This window comes from Episyrphus balteatus, chromosome 3 (assembly GCF_945859705.1).
Source record: "Episyrphus balteatus chromosome 3, idEpiBalt1.1, whole genome shotgun sequence".
In the NCBI taxonomy this organism is placed as follows: Eukaryota; Metazoa; Arthropoda; class Insecta; order Diptera; family Syrphidae; genus Episyrphus; species Episyrphus balteatus.
In genome coordinates this window covers 4159988-4187016 of record NC_079136.1, presented here as the reverse complement: position 1 = coordinate 4187016, position 27029 = coordinate 4159988, and the positions used below count along the sequence as shown (strand labels likewise).

General features: G+C 30.2%; 3 protein-coding genes across 5 annotated transcripts in view; 1 reads left to right on the top strand and 2 right to left on the bottom strand.

Annotated features, from left to right (window-relative positions):
- The first annotated feature begins 852 nt into the window (after positions 1-852).
- On the top strand, positions 853-6536 carry LOC129917174 (probable enoyl-CoA hydratase echA8). Its single transcript, XM_055997559.1, has 4 exons — positions 853-1050; positions 1119-1405; positions 5782-6271; positions 6330-6536. Exons 1-4 carry the CDS (start codon positions 957-959, stop codon positions 6479-6481), a joined length of 1023 nt encoding a protein of 340 aa, XP_055853534.1. The 5' UTR covers positions 853-956; the 3' UTR covers positions 6482-6536.
- Positions 6537-9404: 2868 nt separating this feature from the next.
- Positions 9405-10770, bottom strand: LOC129917173 (histone H1A, sperm-like). The gene is made up of 3 exons (XM_055997558.1): positions 10582-10770; positions 10002-10504; positions 9405-9827 (listed from the first exon to the last, which is right to left on the bottom strand). The coding sequence occupies exons 1-2, from the start codon at positions 10656-10658 to the stop codon at positions 10042-10044; spliced, it is 540 nt and encodes a 179-aa protein (XP_055853533.1). The 5' UTR covers positions 10659-10770; the 3' UTR covers positions 9405-9827; positions 10002-10041.
- A 1770-nt stretch (positions 10771-12540) lies between these two features.
- Positions 12541-27029, bottom strand: part of LOC129917166 (acyl-CoA Delta-9 desaturase-like) — a 70558-nt gene continuing 56069 nt past the window's right edge. For 2 of the 3 annotated variants that reach the window (XM_055997552.1, XM_055997551.1), the window contains exons 2-6: positions 20322-20626; positions 17019-17232; positions 16834-16956; positions 16586-16771; positions 12541-14807 (exon numbers count right to left, since the gene is read on the bottom strand). In XM_055997552.1, coding sequence (XP_055853527.1) covers positions 14489-14807; positions 16586-16771; positions 16834-16956; positions 17019-17232; positions 20322-20619 — 1140 coding nt within the window. In that variant the 5' untranslated portion in view covers positions 20620-20626 and the 3' untranslated portion in view covers positions 12541-14488. Of the gene's footprint in view, positions 14808-16585; positions 16772-16833; positions 16957-17018; positions 17233-20321; positions 20627-26286; positions 26410-27029 lie in introns of those variants that run through there. The other variant, XM_055997550.1, reaches the window with a different exon arrangement.

Genomic DNA, 27029 nt, shown 5'->3' with positions numbered 1-27029 from the left:
AATACCCCTAATTTATAATTATCTTAAATGACATTTTATAAATTTAAACAAAAACAAATTTCCTGTTTACTGCGATTAAAATATAAAAATCAAAGGCCGATTTGACATATTGGTGCCCATGACAGTTCTGATGTGATGTCAATCATAGCCTTTTGTTCGGCTGTTTGCACTAGGGGCCAACTGAAATAATTTCGCCTGAGCGAATAGGGCTTTCATTTCGAATGTCAACTACTCGTATTAAAAAAAATTGAATATAAAATTTGAACTGACCTAATTTGTGAAATTAGCAGTTTTTTATTATCTCACATGATCCATATAGATCATTAATTAACACATATTACAACAACTACATGAGATCTTGCTTTTCATAAAAAGCAAGATCACGATTCATGATCCTGATGAAAAGCAAGATATCATGTAGTTGTTGTAATACGTGTTAATTATTGATCTATATGGATCAAGTGGGATAGTAAAAAAACGCTATTATCTCATTAGGGCTGTAGTGAACCCTACTAACAATTTTGCTTCTATAATGCTTTACAGAAGCAACAATTGCATATGTAAAGCCTTATAGAACCAAAATTGTTTGTTGGCACTCAGGGCTTTAACACATTTCTTTTTCACAGATCTGGGGTCGACGCACAATTACGATCATACGTTTACGTTTCGACTATTTCTGTCTCTATTTAATCATTAGAAAACGAGGTTAAAAAAGAAAAAAAAAATTACAGATTATGTCAACTGCTACATGTCTACCCTATAATTAATTGCTTAACATTTCTTAATACTACTGGCTAAGAAAACTTTTTTTGACATTTTCTTTTCTATGACATTTCTTTTAAAAATAAAAACTAGCAAATAAAAATTTTTTCAAGCTCAGCTGTGTGCCGGCTGTTCAATTTCTCTTAAAATTATTAATTAATTATTGTTCCTTTTTTAAAAAAAGAAACAAAATAATGTTTCGCACATTGAGTAGAAATATCTCAAAAGTATTTGATGTTCCTCAAGTATCTACTCGCAGTATATATTCCACAGGAACGTTGTACAAAAGTAAGTTAAATTTCACAATGCACCTGGAAGGTTTATTTTTATGTAATATTATGATGGTTTTCCTTCAGAGGAAGAAAGTAGTGAAGATTCCGGACCACCTACAATTCTCGTAGAAAAAGATGCAAATATCACATTGATTGGCATCAATCGTCCCAATCAGAGAAATGCTATCAATGCGTCAACTGCAGCAAAGTTATGCGAAGCATTCATAGAATTTGAGCATGATGACACATCCCCTGTCGCAGTACTTTACGGTATTGGTGGGTCATTCTGCTCGGGTTATGACATTTTAGAACTGGGAACTGATGGCGAGAATATAAGTACAGACATTCTAATGGCAGCCGAAGGTTCTGTGGTAAGAAAGAAATAAAACCCATTTACTTTTAGTACAGGTAAAAAACAGGCATTTAAAAACAAAACAAAATTTACACTAATGAAACTTGGCAAAAAGTTTTCTTTTGGGGTAAGAACCAAGCACGAATAAAAAAGTCTACAAAAAAAAAAAATTGGGTGAAAGGGTGTTTTTTTCGAAGAAACAGTAAAATCTGTTAATTGTTTTACATATGTTTGAGATGGTAAAAAATTTATATGAAAAAATGTATTTAATAGTGTTAGCGAAAAAAAGTTTGATTTTTTCACTTTTTTCATGAAAAATGATTGTTTTCAATAAATTACTTTTTTTTTAGCCCTGGCCCTGATGGTGTACCATCATGTGTGTTAAAAAAATGCGTGTCGTATCTATCCTATCCTCTTTATGTTTTATTCAACGAATCTCTGAGATACTCAATCTTTCCAGTACTATGGAAAAATGCTTTTATAAGTCCAATTCACAAAAAAGGGTCAAAGAACGAATACACGAATTACAGACCCATTGCCAAACTTTCTGTTATTCTTAAACTATTTGAGTCCATTATGTGTAGCATGTTATCCTTTAACTGCAAGTCAATTATTTGCGACAACCAACATGGCTTTGTCCAAAATAAGTCAACTATTACTAATCTGCTCCATTTTACTTCTTTTTGCCTTGATTCCTTTGAAAACCCGAAGCAAGTAGACTGTGTGTTCACAGACTTTAGTAAGGCCTTCGACAAACTGTGTCACAAGACTTTAGTCCACAAAATAAAGGCCTAAGGATTTAATGACAAATTTTTACTGTAGATTTCGTCATATTTAAAGAATAGAAGTTATACTGTTACTTTCAGAAATGAGCAATCGGACCAATTTCATGTCAACTCTGGTGTTCCACAAGGTAGCCATTTAGGTCCCCTTTTATTTATTTTGTACATAAATGACATAACATCCATTATAAAAAACTCGTCTGTTTTAATTTACGCTGATGACATTAAAATTGTCAAAATTATTAACTCAATTAATGACTGCTCACAGCTTCAGGAAGATCTACATAGATTTAAGGAATGGTGCTATATAAACCGACTTTATTTAATTATAGACAAATGTGCCCATGATTATGAAAGTGGACCAAGTCACTTTTTGCATTGTTTAAAGAAAAAATTACATAATAATTTTCTTATAACGATTTAATTATATTATTAATTATATAATTATACGAAATCACTAGAGGAGCAATAAAGAAGTTTATTTACTGCGATTTCGCTTTCAAATAAACTTTCCCCCTTAAATAATAATTATTTTAAGGCTAGATTTGAGGCCATTTTTAGGAGTGACTTAGTCCACTTTCATAATTAAGGGCACAAATGTAAAACTATGTGTTTTACACGCAAAAAAAACACTTATAACTTATAATTATATTTTAGATTCTTCTTCTCTCTGTAAGCTTTCCGAGTTCTCTGATTTAGGAGTTATTCTTGACACTAAGTTGACGTTTACTGACCATTATAACTTTATAGTTAAAAAAGCTAATAAGATTCTTGGTTTTATCAAACGATTTTCTCGTGATTTTTGTGATCCCTATGTCCTCAAGCTTCTTTATATTTCTTTTGTTAGACCTGTACTTGAATACGGCTGCGTGATATGGGCTCCTTACTATTCTGTTCATATAAATAGACTCGAAGGTATACAGAGGAGGTTTTTGCGTTTTTGCCTTCGTTTTCTTCCATGGTCCCAAAGATCCATACACCCACCCTATTCTCACAGACTCTTACTTATAAATCTCCCTTCACTTTTACAACATAGAAAATACATTCAGCTTTGTTTTATTGTCAAATTAATCAATGGTTCAATAATATGTCCATCAGCTCTGTGTCGTCTAAATTTCAGCTATAATCAAACTAGCATAAGAAGACAATTGCCTCTAAGTCCGATTTTCAGCAGAACAAGCTATGGTGTGAATAGCCCATTAAATCAATTGATTTCAGTCTTCAATAAATATTACTTTTTGATCTCATCTGTAAACGACAATGTCAAAAGCAAAATATTTAAAGAAAACTTTTTTAACATATCATAGTTATTATTTATTTTTTAGGTAAAATTTCATTATTAAAATTGTATGTACATAAATAGTTTTAAGTTCTAACGTTAGGCAATTAACCCTTTCGAACCCAAGCTATGAAAAGCAATATTAAAAATGTTTTTTCGGTATTATCGGGTCAAAAACATCACAACTAAGAAATATGAATAGCAAAAAGTTATTTTCCAAAATAATAAATAGCAAAACTAATGTGTTTTTCTCATGTTGCATGAAAGTAACATGCACTGCCTATGACCACCAAAAAAAAGTCGGAGAACTGAGAAAATAACTTTTTATGAAACTATAATGTATGCTACTTCTTCTAAGCAAAAAAACAAAACACTTTCTGCATGTGAATTTCAGTCCCTTTCTCGATAAAAAAAATTAAAGGTATGATATTTGACTAACTTTTTGTAATAATCCAGTAACTAAGCATTATTATCTTACAATTAAGCCATTGTTACCTAAAAAATTGTTTAATTTAATATTTTTTACGAATTTTTAAAAAAATGTTACATGAGAGTAACGCTGGGTCCGGAAGGGTTAACGGATTAAATAAATAAATTACTTTAAGGGGTTATATCTAGTTGTAAGTCCAAAAAAAAACTTCTTTTTTGTGGATTTTTTGTGAAGAGGCATTTAATTATATTATACATAAAGAATACATATCCATATAGCAAATTTAATGTATTCAAATAATTCGCTGTGTATTTAAAAAAATATTGGGTTCCGTTATTTTTGTAGTAGATCTCCTAGACGACCTCCAAAAAAAAGGTGTCTGGCGGTGAGCAAAATTTCTCCGAAACGGCTGGAGTAATCAGCTTGAAATTTTTACACAATTTTCTTAGATACTTTCATCAGGTAATGAACGAAGGAAAAAGATTTTTGACAATAATTCGATTTTTTAAGCCACTTTAAAGTGTAAATTTTCGTGAAAAACAACGATTTTTTTCTTTGGGAAGCCGCCATTTTGTCAAAATTTTGACTATTCCTTCGTTCATTACCTGCATTCGTCTAACCTGACAATAAATCTTTTGGTTTTTTAAATTTTAAGTGACTTTGATCAGAGATATCTTGCTCACCGCCAGACACCTTTTTTTGGAGGTCGTCTTGGAGATCTACTACCAAAATAACAGAACCCAATATTTTTTTTACATACACAGCGAATTATTTTAATACATTAAATTTTCTATATGGATATGTATTCTTTATGTTTATATAATTAAATGCCTCTTCACAAAAAATCCACAAAAAAGAAGGTTTTTTTGCACTTACAACTAGATATAACCCCTTAATACCTTTTACGCATTGTAAAAATTTTAGTATGGCTTTATTCTTAAGAAAAAATATTAAATTTTTTTATTGGCGTAATTTTTTTGTAAGCTTTTCGTATAAAAAAGTAATATAATGAGAAAAGAAAAAAAAAAAAGATATTTGTTTAACTCTCTTGTAAATTATGATAGGATTAAAAAAAAAAAACACCCAGTTAACCATGATATTTATTTATTTCCCAAAAAAAAAAACACCCTTTCACCTCTATACATATATTATATTTTTATAGACTACTTAGATTCTTGGTTTCTGTTATAAATAAAACATTTGTACCAATTTTCATTGGTGTATTAATTTCCCAGTTTTTGTGGAACTAATACCAAATTTCATCATTTCTTAAAAAAAAAAAAAAACACCCTGAGTGAAATCAAGATAATTTTGTAGACTCTGTTGATTCTTATAGTTCTTATAACAGACATAACTTTTCACTTTGTTTAAATAAATTAACTAAATGTATCTCAGCTGTTATGACACCTTTCTCACTTACAACTTACAACTCAACCCATCAAAAAACACCCCTTCACCAAAAATATTTTTAAGAAGTTGATGAATCCTTTGTCCCTGCTTTATCTAAAACCTTCATTCCGAATTTCATCAATGTAGCATGTTTTTCACATGGGTTTCTGTAATATTTTACCTGATGAATTAAAAAAAACAAGGACCCTTGTTTTTAATCGGCTACTTTTCTTAGAGCAATCGTATTGAATTTATTTTTATGTAATTAGACTCAGCATCAAAAAATACCTTTAAAACATGTTTCATATGATGATATTCCATAAACAATTTTTTTCACTATATTTTCGATCTTCAACCCCTCCCTCTTGTCCGCAACAAAACACACTTCTTATCCCAAAAGAAAACTTTTTGCGAAGTTTCATAAGTGTACCATTTTTGTTTTTTTATTTGTTGATTTTATGTACTATTTTATCTGTACTATTTGGTTTCTCAGCATCACAGTAAATTTAATTTAGGGACCCACTCGAAGACACATAAAAAAACCTGTTGTTTGTGGGGTGAATGGATATTGTGTGGCAAACGGCTTAGAGTTGGCTCTAATGTGCGATCTTCGCGTTATGGAAGAATCAGCTATTATGGGCTTCTTTAATCGTAGATTTGGAGTTCCCGTCATTGATGGAGGAACTGCCCGTCTACCAGCAATGATTGGATTCTCCCGAGCACTCGACCTCATTTTAACCGGTCGCCAATTAAGCGCCAAAGAAGCCTTCGATATGGGAATAGCCAATAGAATCGTAGCCACTGGCACTGCCCTCGGACAGGCTGTCAATTTGGCTTTCTCAATTGCCAAGTTCCCACAGGCTGCTCTAAATCATGACCGGAATTCCTTATATGCAGCGACATTTGAGTCGCACAACTTTAATCAAGCAATTCAGAATGAAGTCATGTACACGTCGAGAGATGTGATTGATCAGATGCACGAAGGCATAAGGAAGTTTAATGAAGGTAGGCTTTTTTTAAATTCACGACTTATTCTCTTTTTCAAAATTCTATTATTATCAAGGACATGTTAAAGCAGCATCAACTGAAAATGTTAAAGAGAAATCAATGGCTGATTGGGAAAGAGGTGAAATCGACATCGAAAAGGAAATACAAAAGGAACGAGAAGAAATTAAAAATGGCAATGGAAATGGTAAAGGAAAGAAGGATGCTTAGTTTTGTTATTTTTACTCTACTATATGGTGTGCATTTGTTGACTCGTAAGAAGCTGAAAGCTTCTATTGAAATAAATTATTTAAGCCAAAAACCTATTAAACTATTGGAAATATTTTTAAATAGGATGCTAATAATGTTTAACAGATTAAGTAAGTAAGGTAAGTAATACGAATTTCTGACAACCAGTGTAGGGTTTTGCTCAAGGCAATTCAAATAGAATCAAAGCGCATATTCATCAGAATGGAAAAATATGGCGGTTCCGCTAAAAGTTTGAATATTTCGCTTAATTTTGAAGGAAGGAAACAAACTCTAACTCTCTTGAATTCGTTTTGTCGTCTCGAGCCAGAGGCCTGATTAGTCTTTCTGCTGTTTAATCCAACTCAATCTGCTATACTCCATACAAATTATAAGGCAACCAACGAACATTTACTTTTATTATTTTTGAAATGAGATACTAGAGTCTAGAGTATAAATGACAGGTCTATAAGTGTGTGAAAGGGGCTAAATATTTTACCTGCGATAAATTTTGAGTGAAAAATGAAACAGTTAAAAACTGTAAAAAGGTTTGAAACAAGTTATATAGAGTTGCCATAATGACAAACAGAGCTTAAAAAACAGAAAACTACATTTAAAAACATCGAGGGGTAGAATCGGATAACGCGGTTGTTGAAAGTCGATAATCAAAATCGACAATTTATGGAGCAAAATTGTAGATTTTTGGACTATCCACTCTAACGTAGCCGATTCCACCCCAGGGTTCTGATTCTACAATGACAAAACGATAAATCTTTAACGGCCGATTTCTGGTACCTGTTTACTATACCAATCTTTAGTACTCAAATCGGTATCAAGTTATTTTCTCACACAAGTTATAAGCCGTAGTACTGTCAAATTGGTACTGAGTTTTAGTTAGGACTCCTATTACGACGAGTACTAGTTAGGACCTCAGAATTGAGAGTCTAGCGGCATTATAACTTGAATCAGATCGATTTCCTTCTTTTTAAGAGTTATTCAGCCCTATTCTAAATGAAAACATCCGGGGGAATGGTTTTCGGGAGAAGGGCTCCCAATCAAAAAGCCTATCTATTTTTTTCTTCATTATTAACGAAAAAAAGTTAAACCGGAATAAGAACAATATTCTTGAAATTGTTTTTCATATACAGGGTGATTCAGGCGTAATGTGCCAAAAAGCTAGAGCGTGTAGGTTAGGTCAAGACAAGAAAAAAATCGTATGGGAGGGGGAGGGTCTATTCCCCTTTGTTTAGCGGGGAGGGGCAATTTAAAAAAAATTGACTTAATTTGGAAAAAAAATTATTAAAAATCAACGGTTATACTTAAAATAACATGCTATACTTTTTTGTAAAGCCAAAACATTAGTGTTTTACAACATTTTTAAACAAAGCCATTTTATGGCATAGTTTTTGAAAAATTAATTTTTAAAATCAAAATTAAAAAAAAAAAAATTGGAAAAAAAAATGTCAAACTAATTTTTTTCAAAATTTCATGTAATTAAGTATTAATTTAATTTTTAAAATTCGATGTTTTTATTTATTTTTAAACAAAAACAGAAAACCAGATTCGAAAATATCTTGTCGTTTTCGAGAAATTAACAAAAAACCAAAACAACTTTTTTCTAAAAAACTTCTTTATTTTCTGTTTTTACGTAGCTGGACTTGTTGATAAATTAATTTATGAAACATTAACAATTCGTCTATTATTTTTTAAACATTCAGACTTAAATAAGGATACAATAAAGTGATACCGTATTGGATTAACCCTGAATTGATCAACTTTTTTCCTTGATAACACCTGAAAACTTACCTGAGAATTTTTCATACTATGTCTGGGGTCTGGGGTGCTCGCTACCCATGGATTCTAGCTGTAGGGGTCTTAAGGCAGTATAATTGTATTATTTTAATGAAAAACAATGAAATAATACTTGCGCAAGCAGTTCAAAATAAAAAAAGGACTTTTAAAATCATATTCTTTGAAGGTTTCAAGAGAATCATTTTTTCCTAGATAACATTTGAATTCTTTTCCTTCGTATTTGCCATTTCTCTTGACATCGATTAATCTTTTGGGTGTACATTATTATTTGTTATTCAATTTCCATTAAGAAATTGCGATTTTATTGCCTAAAACCCCTTAAAGCTAGAATCCATGGGCGGCGAGCACCCCAGACATAGTAAGAAAAATTGTCAGGTAAGTTTTCAGGTGTTATCAATGAAAAAAGTTGATCAATTCAGGGTTAATCCAATCCTTATTTAAGTCTGAATGTTTAAAAAATAATTGACGAATGTGTAATGTTTTATAAATTAATTTATCAACAAGTCCAGCCACGTAAAACAGAAAATAAAGAGGTTTTTTAAAAAAAGTAGTTTTTTTTTTTAAATTGCTCCTCCCCGCTAAACGAAGGGGAATAGACCCCCTCTCCCATACGATTTTTTTTCTTGTCTTGACCTAACCTGCACGCTCTAGCTTTTTGGCACATTACTCCTAAATCACCCTGTATATACTATTTGAGGAAGTCACTACAAAATTCCTGTAGTTATTTTTAAATAATAGAAATGGGTACCAACATTCGAGATAGTAAGCCCACTGCGGAGCAACTTTTTTCTTAAAATATACATATAAACAAGAATTCCCCTAAATTTTCCTTATCTTGTCACAGGACACCCTTTATGCTGAGTGATAGAAATTGATTAGTTCACTGTGGCGTATGTGGAACTTTTTTTTTTCTATCGAACAAAATTTAAGTGCATGCACCTTTTTGTTTCCAACGAAACATCGAAATTAGTTAACTTTAGTCCATTAACCTGCTTTAATAGATAGAGGGCCATTTTGTTTAAATATTCATTCGAAGACTTAAGGAACTCTTTATAAAAAAAAATATCTTCAAATTAAAAATAAGTTTTCACAAAAATATAAAACTTGATCTTCAAAATTGTTTCATTTATTTTCACCTAAATATATTATACATTATATACAAAAAATAAAACAAGAAAAAGCAAAATAAACAAAAGAAAATTTCATTGTGGCATTTACTACTTACATTTATGTACATTTAAAGTTAATTATTAAAACAAATTAAGTGAAACATTTTTTTTAACGATTACTTTATTACATAATAATACATATCGATGGCATTGTGTTAAAAGGGTAAATCCTTGGCCTTTTTTTTTTTGGGGACACCATCGATATATTTTTCGTTTTCAAAAGAGAAAGGAAGAAAAGAAAAAGGCATGTAGTATAAATAAATTAATGAGACATTCAATGAAGCCCAGCTTCAGTTGAAACTCCTTCCAAAATGTTTGCATCAAATTCGATGTTTTAAGATAATTTAGTTCTAAATAAAAAAGGAAAACATTTTTATATTCATTTATACTTAAACAACAGATTTTAACAAACTCGATTCAACATTAATATCATAGCATTTAAGTTTAAAGTGGCTTTTAAGATATAAACAAACTACAACTGAGAATCAAGTTACATCATAGAAGAATTTCGAATAACAACTTACCTAAAACATGAAGATGCGTCCTTGATTATGAGAACTTTTCCTATTTCACTCTCATGCGGGTCACTGGAGTGTCTGTTAATTGCCTTTTAGTTTTGCCCGCTGCAACTTTTTTCTTATCATCAGGTTCAGTGTTGTTCCCCAATAATTTTTCCTTCCTAATCCGAAATTTCTTACGGGCATTGTCTGTCAAAGCAACTGAACCTTGGGCCCCATGACCTGTAATTTTTTTCAAATGCCCGCCATTACCAATAGATTCTCTGATGTATGCGCAAATTCGTTTACGATTTTGTATATTCTTCACATCAACGCTGTAAGTTTCTTGAAGGTATTTTTTAATCGCTACCAAAGAGGCACCTTTGCCTCTTTGGTGCTTCTCAAAAATAGCTTCATCAATCATTTCAGAATATGAAGGTCGCTTTATTTTCAAAGTGTTTTTTTGTTCTTTATTTAATTTTGGCTCTGGGCTTGGCTGAGTGTTGTAAATAGGTGAAGAATATGGGACACTAATTATGGTCATTAGAATATTATCATCACAAAAAATAACAAAACAACTTTTAAGGAGATAATTATAGTTACTTACCTGGTTTGTATTGCTCCGGTAAACATTTCGTATGATAGAAATCGTGGCGATGATTCAGATGGACGAGCTCGGGTCATATTATTGAAATTGTAATTTTAAGTAAACCGCCAAAGAATTGTTTAATTTTTGTTTTGTTGATTCTTCAATTCATATTTCATAGCAATAATATAACAGTAGAAAATGACACAAGTGCAGGGTTCGGACTTCAGTTTCAAAATTTCGAAGCAAATTTGAAAAAAAACGTGAAGTAGATCCAAAATTTCGGATCAAGATCAAAATTAAATTTTAAGAACATTGATTTACAAAAATTTATTTTTCAACAAAATTATTTTTCTTTACTTTTTTTATTATAATCTTTTCCAAAAAACCTTTCTCATGGTGGTTGTAACGGTGCTTTGGGGTAAAACGGTTAATTCAGCATAATCTAACAAATTTTTGATCAGGAATTCTTCAAAATCAGTCAAAATTACTTTGATAAACTTTATTTATATCTTGAATTCGAAGAATAATTGACCTCCATTCATATTTTGAGATTTCAGTTGAGCTTTATTTCTCAATGCCTCGACCAGATTTAAAATTGAAGTAGTTAAATCCCTTTCTCCAAATCTATTATTTGAAAAATATTTTTCAATCAAGAAATAGAAGTAGATCCTGAAAAAGAAAAGCAGGGAAGTAGATTTTATCTCTTTCCCAAAATCGAAGTAAATCTACTTTGGTCAAAATAAAGTCCGAACCCTGCACAAGTGATGTGCATTTTCTATTTCGTATTGCCGTTATTTTTGATAAGATAAACAAAATTCTTAAATAGCGTTGTTCATATTCTTGTGTATTTGCATTTGAATTGAGATTTTTGCAAGAGAGCCAATGAAGAAATAGGTCTGTTTGAGTTGTTTTTTGACAAAAATATGAAATTTTAAGGAGTGGCAATGGGAATGCATAGAAAAGGTATAACTACAATGGCCACTTTTTATGACACTTTTTTTCGTTCGCAGAATTTAAAACAATGATGCAGAAAGCTTATTTTTTTCAAAAAAATTTTAGTTTTTTTTTACTTTTGTAAGTTATACCTAAAGAAAAATTGTCCAAAAGTACCCAAACGCTTTTAGAACAAAATTTTCTGGGAGAAAAACAAATATGAGTAAAAAAGAGATGAAAATAGAAATCTGTTTCTATTTTGATCCAGAATAGTGTTTGGTCATGATAACATGATAACGTGTGTCAAAATGCTAAAGTATGGAATTTTCAAATGTAATAGCTTTTAAAAGTTGCATTACTTATCAAAAATAAATCCTGCGTTTACAATTTTGATTTTAATTAATATCTTTGGCTCGCTCAAAATATAGGAAGAAATTTGAATTTTTAAAGATTTTTTAAATATATGTTTTTTTTTAATTGCGCCGTTTGAATACAAAAACAAGTATATTAAATATATATCTTTATTAGAAAAAACTTTTAAGCTTATATTTGTTGGAATTGAACACTTAGTAAAGAAGCTGCAAAACAATATGCGAAGAAAAAAAATCATTTTTTCATATAAAATTGTTTTTTTCCTAACAACTTCAACCGATTTGAGCGATCCAAAGACGAACGATATTATAATTTTTTTTTACATATTATTAAACCTTAGACCCTTATAAAACTTTTGACCACTATTACATTGCAAAATTAGGGTACTTTTTTTCGGCCATACAAAAGTGACACACCCTAGTGCCCAATCCAATACAGCCAGAGAAACAACTCAATTACTGATAAATCCTTATCGTGTAATCGGCTGTTTTTGAAATATTACCAGTACCAAGAACATAAATTATGTGCTTTTATAATCAAAGCACGAAATTTTGTTCCAAAGCCAGCTCACTATAAGAAAAAATTACTTTTTTTGTCAAAAACTAAAATACATTTCAGCTAAAAAATGGTATTCTGTAACAAAATATAAATAAATAAAAAAAACATCAAGTTTATTCCAATTCACATTTAATTTGCTTCATGGTTAGTATACCTTAGAATTTAATTATTATTATTTTCAGATTTTTTGTTTGTTCTTCTTTTGGTATTTCTTTCTTACATTTTTGCTTTTATTTTTGATTTAAGTGTGTTTTGATCAAATTTTTCTTCTTTTTTTTTATTAATGTAAGCATTATAATTATAAGTTATCTAATAATTTTATATTAAAAATTACAGATTTTGGCTACATGAATTTATTTTTTTTTATTTCTTTTGTTGTGTTTGTATCGTTTAATGTAGTTTAATTTTTCATTTGTCTATTTATTGTTGTTAATATTTAAGAAATATAAATTTTATTCTGTTTTACAGATTTTGAATATTTCTTTCTTTCTTTTTGTTTTTTATAAAATGATATCAAAAAATGTACTCCGAAGTAAAATACATACTTCGTTACTTTGTGTAAACAGTCAGGACACATATACATATAATAAATATAGTTATGCCAAATTTTATAACAAACATTTTTTTTTACACATAAACTTTGCTGTAAATTTATTATTTTTTTCTTTTATAAAATAAAAAAAAAATAAAGATAAAATAAAAACTCTTGTTCTCTATTTAAAAAAAAAAAATTTAAAAATGTATATCCAGAAAATACTATTTTTCATTTTATTAAATTTAAATCATATTTCAATGCATGTATAAAATTAGGCGTGTATAATAAGTAATTTTATTCTTATCCAGTAAATTGTTGGTTAAAAGCTTTTTTATTCAGTTTTGTTTTGTAGTTTTTTGTTTGTTTGTTATTTTTTAATAAACTAACAATAGAATGAACTATAAATTTTAGTTCTAACTTTCCGAATAACGGTTTTTTATTTATATTTTCTTTTTAATTATTGCAACAAATATACGATTCCAGCTCTTTTTTTGTACGCAAGAAACCGAGGTTAGTGGGTTAGGTCATAAATATGAATATGTACTAGTTTTTCCAAAAAAGTAAAATAACTATATTTCTACAAAATTTCGACAGGTGATAGTGTTCTTTTAACTCGCAGATAATAAATAAATTATGTGATGATATTTATTGCCAAGTTTTGAAATGTTGTGACGATGTCATAAACAAGCTTTTAATCAAATTTAGAAAAATTTTATGAATATTTTGGTTTTAAACGAAACTACACTTGACATTTAATGCCTTAAAGGTTTTGATTTCAATCACCAGTTTGGTTTGTTTTGTAAATTCTATTTCAGAACAACATATAAATTCTCTTATCACTTCAAAATGGGAAGAACTCCTAAAAGTATGCAATCAATCTTGACAGAGAAAATTTTGTTACCCATTTTTTATTAAATTTATTTTTCATAAATTATTTTTATTTATTTTTACCAGAATACTTAACAGATTAATTTTTATTTTTTCTCATATAATTTTATCTCTTTTTTTTATATTTTTGTTTTTATTATTATTTAACACATATAAATACTAAATTTTTCTTGATTTAAAAAAATAATTATTACTTTAATAATGTTAAATCCATTTTTCTTATTAATTTCCGTACCAAAACTATATAATGTGATAGAATTATATTTTTTTATTGTTTTCATTTTGTTTAAAGAAAAAAAAAATACTTAAAGTTAAATGTGGCCGAAAATTAGAGTAAAATAATTTATTAGTATTTTTGAAAAACAAATTTAGAAATAATTAAGAAAATGAAGAGAACATTAGTTGTGTGTATTTTTTTTTATATTTAATTTTTTTTATATTTATAATGAAAATAAAGAGAGATTGTTTTTTTTTTTTATTTTTATTATTAACACAGTCAGGCAGAGAATAGAATAGACACACATGGTGCAACGTTTTATTTTTATTTATTATTTTTTTTAACGTCTCAACCGGACCATGTCTAGACTATACAAGTTTATTTTTTGTTTTGTTTTATAGATACTTTGGGAACTTGATTTTTTAATCATCCTTCTTGTGCGTAATTAATGCATCTTCCATTTCTTCTTTAGGTTGATCTTTATCGCCCCAGCCCCATGTGGCGTGTGTACCATCACCAGTTCGTTTGACACGTTTTTCGATGATATTAGCTGAAACAGATTTAAGATCGTAGGCCCAACCAATTTTGGCAAAGAAATCAATAAAAGCTGTTGTTAGATTTAGACGATAATTTCCCAATTCAGCGGTTTTGTAATCCCAGGGGAAGACATGATGATAATTGTGCCAACCTTCACCGAAAGCTAGAACTGCAACAGATTGGTTTTCTGATGGGCTGATGAACCTGTAATGGAAAATAAGATTATATTAGTCAAGGAAGCTCAAGAATAGCAGAATTTTCAAAACTTTAACAGTCAGAAAGTGTCATCATAAGTTAAGTACTCCAAGGTGCAAACAGAACACAGCTAAGAGGTGAGGTAAATCAAATGATATAAAAATGTACGTAATAAAGTACCTATATTGAATTATCTTTACAAAATTGACCTATATAATTGTAAAACCTAAAGCAACAAACACGACACTATTTAGTTTATCATGAACTTGATTTGAAATTCAAAGGTTAATTTTAAAGGTCTTATTTAAAAAAAAACTTTACATCTTCAAAGCACAATACAAAAGATATTATATATTTTATAAGACTATTTTTGAAGACTATAGTATAACTATTATTGGAAATAAGTTCAAAAAAGATTTATACAAAATAGAAGACTCTTCAGAAGCCTCTAGACTAAGAAAAGTTCACTCAACAAAACCTTAAATGCTCAGTGCCTTGAAGACAAATAGCGGAGTCTGGACCAACTCCTGAGAAGAATCACTCAATATTGCTAATAGATACGCACTTTCTATGTAGCTCTAAATATTACAAATAAACATAAAATCAAGAAACAATCTTGTTCTGATCACAAGAGAGAATGTGAAATGGGTCATAAACGCCTTCAAACCATATATACATCCGCTGAATGTTGTTTCTTATTTGAGCTTTTAATAATGCAGTACAACACTAGTTAAACAAATTTATTGACTTTCTGGATTTCGAGATTTTACAAATTTTAAGCTTTACGGCACTTCACTAGCAGACATCAGACCTATTCTCACTTACAAGGTGGCAGTTTGGGGGACTGCTTTGGACAAAGCAACATATCGCGACAAACTAAGTAAGCTGATTGAAATGATTAATTATTGATTGTACAAAGGCTCTGAGTCTAAGGTATACATTTTTTATCATGAAATTTTAGGCATCAGAATTTAGATTTGACCGCACTCGCTTGGGACAAGATAAACCTTCGTTTATGAACAATCACGGAAGATTTCCCTAAGTTTCACCATCGTTTTTAAGTAATGGTTTCTAAATAACGTTGAGTTATAGTAGGCGAGATATTAGGGGCTATGAATATCTCCGAAGAACATCTTTGTTGCAAATTGAACCAGGGATTTCGTCATGCGAAATGCTCTATTTGGTGGGTTGGAAGATTTTTATTAGGATATCCTGAATACAAAATTCACCGCTTCCTTAAACTGATAAAAAAGATACAATTTGTGGTGAGGAGAGCAAAATAAATTTTCTGAAGATTCCGTCCATTAAGTATTTTTGGAAGCCGATGTTTGAACAGGTAAACTCTTCGATTTATTAAACTACGACACCAACATGTGAATAAATCCGAAGAGTCATGTATTATAATGGCAGGAATGGCAAAAAGAAGTAACTTTCAGAAGAAAACACCAGCATTCAATTGGTCTCACAAATGGAACAATATAAGAACCCGCTTTCGGATTGAACTCGGCGAACCCCAAAGGCATACATACATTAGAGAGTTATGATCCTTTCGAAATCGATATCCCAAAAGCTCGGAATAAAAAAAGGAAGAAGAACAATGTATTAAAAGAACTAAGTTTCTTTGTTCTACTCGTTTTTTAGAAAAATTAGCAAGTATCCTCTAAAGAAAAAATGCATCTACTCTGATACTAATAACGATTCTTTCTGGAAGTATTTTAAACCTTACAAAACTTGACATAGGTCCAGTCTGTAGGAGTCGAAACTATCAACAATATCTTAAAACTTACCTGTCATATGGCTTTCCACCAAATTTATGTGCAGCACTGTTAACTAGCCATGTTACATTCAAGATGAAAGCATACCGGAACATTGTAGCTACAAACCAAGAATTAAGGAATGACTCGCCCCAATAGTACATTGGAACAAAAGTTGGAATTATAAAGCATGCAACTGGCATAAGAAGCATATAGTACCTAAGAGAAAAAAACAAATTTAGTTTAAAGTTTTTAAATAATATATTAAAAAATGGTCTTACTTCTTTTGGAACATAAGAATTTTATCTTCTCTCAGATCTGATAGATCAACACCCTTGCCTTTGGCAGCAACTTCAGGATGTTTCTTGCATAGCAGCCAGCCGACATGCGAGAAGAAGAAGCCTCTGAAAATATATAAAAAAAATATAAAATAAGATTTTACTTGGCTGGCAGTATAAATAATTACCTTGTGGCATTATGTGGATCAGCATCGGTCTCTGAAAACTTATGATGGACACGATGATCTCTAGCCCAATGGTATGCGGCATCTTGGAACGCAACTGTATTGAAAAGTACAAGTAGAACTCTTAGTGGCCACTTTGCTTTATATGACCTGTGAGCCCATAAACGATGTGCACCAGCTGTAATACCCAATCCTGATACAACATATAAAAAGAATGCTGAAATTGACAAAAAAAAATAAGAATTTGTTAATATTTGGGTAATTGAAATAGAATTGAGGCTCTTTATGATACTGAAGTTTTTTTTAATTTAGTTATTTAGTCCCTGAAAAGTTCATTTATTTCAAATCATGGATTCGAGTAAGTTCTTAAATACCATTTTTTAGTGCGAAATAATTCTGGTTTCGAGGTTCCTATGTGCCAGGATGAGTTCGCACCGAAAATCTGATTTTTTTTGAAACAGGGAAAAAGATCCAAAATATGAATCTAAGTTCTTTGCAGGTAAAAAGTCTGAGCAAGTGCATTTGACTTTCATATTCGTCCGTTTTCGAAATTACATAAGACGAGTTTATGGAAATTTTTTAGATTGTTATGGAAATTTTGCAATCTAAACAATTTTATTTATTTTTTACAAAAAAAAATGGCACGCGAATAAAAAGATTATTATTATTTTATCAATTTCATGCAATTTATTTAATTTGTCTATCAAGCAAATTTCCTACAAAGAAATTTAATTGAAGATAACAGGAACAGAGTGCTGAACATGCATTTAGCTTTATTGGAACCGTGATGTTGTTTTTCTTCAAAAAACATTTACATACAAAGGTCAAAGTTTTTTTTTTTTGTTTTTAATCATTGATTGAATTATAGCTTATGTGGAATATTTTTTTTTATTTCATCATAAAAAAATTAAAATGATCTGATTGACTTTTACCGGCTGTTAATGATAACCATAATTTATTAAAAAAAAAAAATTGTCTGAGTCCGCGGAAAAAGTCCAAGTCTAGAGGTAAAAAGACTGAGTCAGCGGAAAAAAAGTTCAGGATAGGTTGTTTATGTTATCAAAGGTCAGATGTCAGAAAATATAATTTATGTAGTTAGGAGACGAATAGAAAAAAGACAAGTTGACCAGACGACTTATGATTTATTAGTACAGACTTAATTTCTATTTTTATTTTGTTTTTGAATTGTCGTCAATTTAGATGATTGTGTCAGATTGGTTATAGTCTTCAATGAATATCATGAGCGCAGTAACAGGTACAGCTTTCTGGCAAAGCAAAGTGGGTTCACGAGCTACACTCTCAATGCCAACGCCATCAAATTGTATGCTGACACCATTGCCATCTCATGTCAGATAACTAGGCCGCACTTAAACTTGGCATGCATAATAACATAACACTCTACTGGATTCCTGGAAATGTTGGAGTTCAGAAAAACGAATGAGCAGACTCCTTAGCAAAGGCAGCACCTCTTATCGGTGCTGAACCATATTGAGTATTGGAGATAACATGATCAAACAAACGATGGAGGGCCAAAAGAAAAAACATTTAGAATGTTAAGAAGAATGGTAAGAAGGTGGTTTGCAATGCTCATAATAAGAATGTTAACATTTAAGGTTCCTTAAATGCAATTCTCACTCCAAGAATAGTTAACGGAATTATTTTTTTGGGGGGATTCCGTACGACTCCCTATAAATTTAGCAATAATTTGTCTTGGAAAGCGTATTTTCCGTCGGCTTTTTTTAGTGGCACGTTACATCAACTTTTGTCGACCACGGTAGTGGTTGCTGCATTTTTCAGTTTAAGAAGCATCTGTTCTTCGAGATATATTTCTTAAGTTGATGAACATTTTCATGACCTAGGAAAATATTCGTTAGTTGGAGGGTTCTAGCGCAGCTATACTGCGCGGGGGCAACAGGTGCCATTTCTTTCTTTTTAAAGTGGTTCACCTAGAATAGTAGAAACCTGGAAATTAGGAGCATTATCCATTTATTAGCACTTATGTATACACCCTTTAAAAAGGTTGTGTATGGCTGGGCAAATAACTCTGAAAGAGGCATTTATAATAATGACAGATGGAAAAGTGTAGGAAAGTTGAGTGAAATATCAGACACGTCATGACAGTTTCTAATAGCGTGAAATTGGGTGCAGTCTGCCTTACGAGAAAGTAAGCTTTCTCAAGAGACCTTAAAAAGCAGTATCGTTGAATACAAGAAAATAACTTGACACTGGTCAGGACAAAGTGTATCACTCAGGAAAAAATAAAATAAATGATTATAGGTGCGTTGTGGCCTACTTCACTATAGAGGAATCATAGTGACCAATTTAAAATCTCGAAAAAAACATTGTTAAACAGTTCAATTAAATGTTTTTTCTTTAATTGGACGAAAATTTTGCAGATATAATAGAACGGTCTGATGTGTGTAATGTAAGTGTAAGATTCAGAAGCAAAAAATTAATAATTGCTGAGGATGTAGGTTGAGTCTTTGTCTTAAGCCATTGAAAGGCTCTTGATTTTGGTTAGTTTGTCACGAAAAGTAACTTTATCTAAGGCAGTCCAAGTACTGTCTCTCCGTATGTGCGTATCGGTCTGATGACTTTTGTACATAGTCAATGACTTATGCGTGGGTTTAATTTCCATTTGGTTCCCAATATCTTTTTTACGGGATAAAATTGCCACTGAGGTTTTTCAGGCGTTTTTATGTATATTAAGTTTCAAACTCAATTTTTTTTTAAACTCAAATCTTTATTTTCTGAGAAATTTCGTGGAATACCATTTATTAAAAGCGCTTTTCAAAATGCATAGTTTTATGACTTTTTGAGCAAAAAAAGAAAAAATCTGAAGAAAATGCGGATGAATCTGTTGATTCCTTTTTAGACATGATTAGGCGCTCATGTTTTAATTATTTGAAACCTTTTGGACAACCTAAGATTAGCATCAGCAATTTCAATCGGAGATGGGAATGTCTTAATTTTTATTCAAAAGCATTGGATTTTCTAATCGCTGAACACTTTTGATTAGCATAAATTGGCTGTTGCGACAAAAAATGGATTAATATATTTAAGCATGGATCACAACTATCTGGACACTGAGTTTACAACCATTTGAAAGCATATAATTCTTAACTCTTGGCAATCTGACAGTTTCTGACTATTCAGTAGCTATACCAGCTAGGTGTGACCTCTGTGACGTAATGAATTACATATCTCAAACCACTTAAGCAACATTTTCGCTTCTTAGTTTGAGGACCATCTTGACATAATGTACGTTATGAAGTGTTAAAAAAAACATTAAATTAAATAACTTACCAAAGGCAACTGTAGCCCATTTGGCAGATGTTAACATTAACCAAGCTCCATAAACAGCCGCCAAATGCAGGTATGTGAATGCAATTATATTCCTCCAAACCAATTTTATTTTTCGTCTATCGGCGTGTTTAAGTTTTTCCAAATCTTTAACTAATCCGCCATCAGTTGTTTCTGCATCGCATTCATATAAAACTCCTGTAGCTTCAACTTTGCTATTAATCGAATCACCTCCCGCTCCACAGGATGATGCTATCGATTCGCCTAAAACTTGAGTTGCTGATGTTGCGTTTGGTGCCATGTTATCACTAAAAATTAGAATAAAACAAAAAATTGATTAGATTAATAACCAGTAATTTAACGTGATTAACAAATTAAGTGTGACAGAAAAAATGTAATTAATTTAATATCGTTTAATTCAAGGACAAATTAGAGGAAACCCTTAATTATTCGTTTGATTAGGGGTTCAAAATTTAATACAGGTTTTCATGGTCAAAGCTATTATATTGAATTCGAACTCTTTATTATCGTCAAGAAAAGAAAATATAAAAGTAATATAATAGCAAACAAAAATCCAAGAATAGGAAAAAAACCCTTTCAACTTGCCCTTTAGAGAACGTAACGTAACACTTTCGCTGAAAGATAATACCAAAGAAGGTGAGCTGACATAATATCTACACTTGGGAAAGTAAAACACCATTGCAAGGGTGAAAACTTATTAGCATTTGTGTTTGTTTGCCTCTATTTTTCAAAGAAAACAAAAAAACTGAGATAATTGACCAAAAAAAGTTACACATACGCCGCAGTGAACCGAAACAAAAAATGAAATCATCAGATCTAATAATAAAAATGCGATACATTCGTGCGTTTTTTGTATTTTAGCATCGTAATTACATAAACAAAAGGAAAACATTTTGCACTGGAGATACAAATAAAGAAAAAAAAATTGGTAACAAAAAAAAAACGGCGAAGAGCGACTGGACGTAGAATAATTTATATCATAACATCTATTTAAGGTGTTGCAAAGTAACTTTTATAGTGATTGCATTAAATACAAATAAAATATGACTACGCAAAAAGATGAAAGTGATACTTAATCTTCATTCAAATAATTGCATTTAGATTTTATTAGACAGACTGCAACTGTTAAGTTTTAATTAGTTCTGTGTCTATCTGCGAATTTATTTTTGCCCACAAAATTTAATGTTAATTGAGCTCATGCATTTTTATTTGTCGAATTAATATTCAGTGCGGGTTAGAAATGAGTGAATTTTAATTAAGTAATGCGTTTTCTATGGTATTACATAATAAGGCTAGGCGAGACAAATCGTTTTTAAATTCATCAATGTTTTAGGACTTTTTTTTATAATATAAAATATTTAACAGCAATATAATTGGTGAAATTATTTTGGGTATGTTGATAAACCCCAACAGATCTCATTTTGTGATTGACAAACATTTTTAAAAATTGGTAATTACTTTTCTTCTTAAAATATTATAGAATAATTAAGAATTTAGATCAATGAAGTACAGGTTAAATAGTACAAGAAATCAATAAATATTTTAACCACCTGGAACTTGGCAAAAAGTGTCTTTTTGAAAAAACAATGAAGGATCAAAAAATGTTGGATGGAAGGATGTTTTTTTTTCGCGGAAAAAAGGGAAGGAGAAGACGGTGAAGGTAAAAAAACAGTGACAAAATTCTTTGTTGAATGTACATAACTTATTTTAAAGGGCTGGTGAAAACGTTTCGTTTGTTATGAAAATTAAGAAATAAACAGAACTAAACAGTCTATTATCTTGAGTGAAAGGGTGTTTCATTTTTAAAGAAATGAGGAAATTGAGAGTACCAAAAAAACTATCACAAAAATGGTAGGTACCTACCCCAGTGGAAATTGGTAAAAATGTTTCATTTATTTATGAATTTTTTTTTTTATGCAAGGGTGATTTTTTGAGAAATAACGAAAATTCGCGAGATTGAGATTGAAAGCAAGAATCGTAAGTGCCAATAAGAATATTATGGTGCAAATTTAAAAAAAGCTCACATTAAAACAAAAAATGACAGCGACTCGGGATCGATTACACTGGTTAACAAAATCAAACTTTTTTTTTGTTGCCGAAACAAAAATATACTTTTCTGAAGGTTTTCGGTGTGATGAACTCGAATCTGAAGTCAAAAAAAAAATTAATCAGCTCCCGTTTTTGAAATATTGCCGTTAGAAAATGCAGTACTTCGGACCTTATTCTTTTAAATAAGGAACATTTTTTGAGCATATTTAGTAACGGTTTTCATAAGTACTATTTACCACCTTTTTAAATCTGTTTAAATCTTTCCGATATCTTTTTTACTGCCCGAGATATCCTAAGTTGTTTGGTATTTTTATAAATTTTATAACGTCATTATCTTCTATATGATATATGAAGCCAAACCCACGTACTTCAGTTTGAGATATCTCGGGCAATATAAAAGATATTGAAAAGATTTAAACAGGTGTCGAAAGATGGAAAACACCGTTACTATATAGAAACCGTTACTAAATATTTCAAACAATTTTCTTTATACAAAAGAAGAAGGTCCGAAGAATTCAAAAAAAAAGTATTTTTGCATTTTCTAACGGTAATATCTCAAAAACGGGAGCTGATTAGTTGTTTCTGACTTCGGATTCGAGTTCAGCACACCAAAAACGTTCAGAAAAGTATATTTTTGTTTCGGCAACAAAACCCTTGTAAACCAGTGTTATATTTTTCAAATTTGTTTTAAATTAAATCCAAAGTTTTTCAACGTTGAATCAAAATTGATCATATTACATTTTACGTTGCGTTTTTTCTCTCAGTTTACGGTTTTTTTTTCAAATTCTTTGTTTTCGACCCTGGCAACAAGCAATACAGTAAATTCCTATGATCTTTGCCGTTCGTTTTATTCGAATAAAAAAGATAATGATACTCGTATTTTGTTTATATTTTTTTTTATTAATTTCATCATGAATGACACGAGCTACTTGAACAAGCACGTAGACTGTTGATACTTTTTTCATTTTACAGACAAAATGTCTATTTAAATAAACATAAATAAGTTCGCCGCCAATTAAGTACACAACATATTTTTGACGCTTTTTTACGATTCAGTTCTTTATTTAAACTGAACGCAAACAAATAAGGTAAAAAGAACAAATGAATCCAAAGTGATTTAGCAGTTTATACATATTTCTGGCATTATTTCTAAAAAAAATTTCAAATAAAGTTTAGTTTAGAACAAATGGTTTTTAAAAAAAGCAAATCTTTTCCTTACGCTCGCACTGTGTTGATATATATTAAGGTTTAATGGTACCAAAAACCGCGCGCAGATAAAAAAAAAAAATAGCTCTATCTAAACATAAGCTCCTCTGGGAATATTTATCTATTGCTAGGTACTTGAAGCTGCTTTGAACTATGTACTTCTTCAATACAGCAAAAGTAGTTCAAAGTAGTTTTAAGTACTAAGCAGTAGATAAATGTTTCCAAAGGAACGCAGCTATGGACAACTGAAAGGTAAAGTAGATAACCCTCAGAATTTATTTTGTTTATGTATATAGCATTTCGGTTCTTCAGAACAAAATTAAAGGACTCCCAACAGCATTTTCTAAGAAATGTTTGTATCCTTAAAGGAGAATTGAAAGGTTGTGTTCGAAATACTGTCCGATCCAAAATACAATTACATACTCTAATTTTAACACCAAACTACAACAAGACACACCAAGTTTTATAGATTTGCTGAAGCATTTTTCAAACTCCATACAAAATCGCTTGTCTGTACGTGACGTTCTATTGTTTTTTTTTTTTTTTGTAAATAAGTAAGGGAGTTCAATTTTGCGTGTTCTTTGAAGATGAATTATATATTTGACAAATTAATATACTCTGTAAGAAAATATTTTAAATGGTAAAATTTGAAACGATAAACAATAACAAGGCTGGTTTGCATGTACGTGACGGCAGATTTGTCTGTACGTTAAGTTGAAGTTGCACAAATAGGTTAGTGTTGCAAAGAGTTGCTAAGCAATTCTAGAAACCGAACATGAAAAGTTTTCATTTCGTTATTACCGTAAATCAATAAGTTTTCCCATATTGTTTTAAAATTTTGGAAAAATTACCGATCAATGTCCAATTATGGTTAGTTATTAAAATCAATTTCTTAATTTACAAAAAAAAAAAACCTTAGCTATACTCATTTCGAGAAATTTCAAGATTACTGGAACGTAAGTGGAATAGAAGCAGTCAATTGACAATTACATTGACCGAATTAAAAGTTCCAATTTCTTTTTTTTTAAAGAAATATCTTAAAACAACTGGATGCAAATTTCAAACACTGAATTTAATTCATTTATTGTAGCTTAAATAAATTTAACTAAACTTCATGCTTAAAAAAAATCTTTTTCTAACATTCAATTGAAATTTAATGAAAAAGGAACCCACTCAAGTATAAAAGACCTTTAAAGAATAAACTTTCCAGAAGAATTAAATTCGTCTAAAAAAATTCCATTTACTCGTATCAATTACATAAGGTCAAAGGTTCAAAACGAAACAAAGGATATACCAAAAATAATATGTTAACATCACACACAAAAAATAAAAAAAAAACAAAATATGTGTAAACTGATTCTCAAACAAAAATGTATTTATACCAACAAAACAGAAAAAAAAAAGAAAAGAAAACATTATTCTATCCTTTTTCTGAAGAAGTCCTTATTCAAATGTTTTTCTTTTTGTATCAATATAGAACAAACACTATTAAAACGTTGTCATTTGAATAACATAAATCTAAATGAATTCAATCAAAATAATCCAAAATATTGAAAAGAAACCAACACACAATGGAATTTTATAAATAACTTTTACCATTCAGACACTCGATGATGATTCTTTATGTTTTCACTCTTACCTATGCAAAATGAATTCTGACGATGATGATGATATTGACAGTCCTTTTGCAAATCAAAGTGCGCAATATCTTCGAAATGTATATTTCAATTAAAATTGACACAGATTCAATATGATGATTGAAAGAAGAATAGAAGACGAAAAAAAAAAATATAATTAATTTCACAATAACTACGCAAGTTCACATGCACTCAGTTTTTCCATATATCCTTGTACTGTGAATATATTGTCTCTGAAATACAACTTAAGACTGACACATAAATTATCCTTGTGTATTTTTTTTCAAGACCATAGAATTTATGTATGTGTTCTTGTGTTTGGCAAATCAATAAACGCATTACCCACTGTCACTAAAAAAACAAGAAGCTAATTAAAAGGATCAACAAAATGCCGGCCCGCCTTCATGTGTTCATAATATACAAACAACAATTTTAATTACCAACAGCAGACTTAAATGGATTCAACAAAAAAAAAAATCAACAGTTGCGGCCTATGTACTCATGTAAACATGCCTTGAAAAATGGAGGAGGCTTTGAAATTTATATAAAACAATAATGCCAAGTTCTTTTTTAGGAGACTCAAGGGAAGGACAACATTTTTCACCCCCGCAAGGTTATGTTTATCTTCATTCAAACAAATAGTGAATAGGGGGTGACAAAACCAGCCTAAGAAGGATGACGACAGCAAAACTTGAGTCAGTTTTAAGTATACTTTTGTATTTCTTCTTCGCAGGATAAATCAATAAAATTTAATCCAACAAAAATAAAATATGTTTTCTTTTCTTTGAAACTTGAATCCTGTCTGTGGTTTTATCAAGAAGCCCTAGTAACACACATTATTATTTATCCCACTTCTGAGCACACTAAACTGCGTTCTTTTTGTACACGTGCGCATCTTTCAATATCCACGTGACATAAGAAAATTAATTTCATCAACAAATTTAAATAAAAATTTTTAAATTATTTTTAAAATGAAAAACAATCTTTAGATGTTCATTCGAATGTGGGAAAACTTGAATGTTTTTTTTTTTTTTATTTGATTTTTTAGCACGCACCTTAAAATTTTGCCTTCGGTTGTTACTGAGGTTGTTTGTGTTACAGTCATTTTTTTGCATATAGATTTGATTTTGAGAAAACACTCATTTACGTCTTAAAAATGTTTTTATTATAAACAATGTTGTGAATCACAAAGAAAATATAAAGCAAACTAGGTTTTGTTTTTTAAAATTACTTTCTTCTTTGTTCGAAAACTTGCTTTCGTTTTAATTTTTTTGCTGTACAAAGTTGTAATTTTGCGTTTAGATTGTTCTTAACAGTTTGATTGGAAAAAGTATACTGAAGGAAAAAGCTTCCAAATGAATTGAAATTTTCCTATCAAAATACAACAATAATAAACAAGGATAAAATATAAACAATGCAAATAAAGTTAGCCGAGTCTTGGGAAATGAGAGGATTTTTTTTTTCAATTTTGAGAAAATTTAAGGGACTAAGAGAATTTCTCTTAAATTTTGAAGGATTCAAATAAAATTTCAAAAACTCTTAAAATGATGTGGATTTTGGAAAAATAGAAGGGAATATAATCAAGAAATGAAACAACAATTTCAGTTAAGGTTTGAAATATTTTTGAAAATATAATACGAGTACAGGTACATGTCCAGTACAATTAGTGCAAATTTAAAAATCATGTTTTAGTCTGTTTTTTAAGATGTTTTATTGAATGTTTAAAATGCTGAAAAATTTAAAATCAATTGTTAACAGTGGAAGAATTCTGAACAGAAAATTTGTTTATTTGTTAAAA

Bases quoted from the DNA above. Each gene is read 5' to 3' on its own strand.
- LOC129917174 (XM_055997559.1), top strand. From the start codon at position 957: ATGTTTCGCACATTGAGTAGAAATATCTCAAAAGTATTTGATGTTCCT. The intron at 1,051-1,118 runs GTAAGTTAAATT...GTTTTCCTTCAG, and splicing joins CACAGGAACGTTGTACAAAA to AGGAAGAAAGTAGTGAAGAT. The intron at 1,406-5,781 runs GTAAGAAAGAAA...AATTTAATTTAG, and splicing joins TGGCAGCCGAAGGTTCTGTG to GGACCCACTCGAAGACACAT.
- LOC129917173 (XM_055997558.1), bottom strand. From the start codon at position 10,658: ATGACCCGAGCTCGTCCATCTGAATCATCGCCACGATTTCTATCATAC. The intron at 10,505-10,581 runs GTAAGTAACTAT...GACCATAATTAG, and splicing joins ACCGGAGCAATACAAACCAG to TGTCCCATATTCTTCACCTA.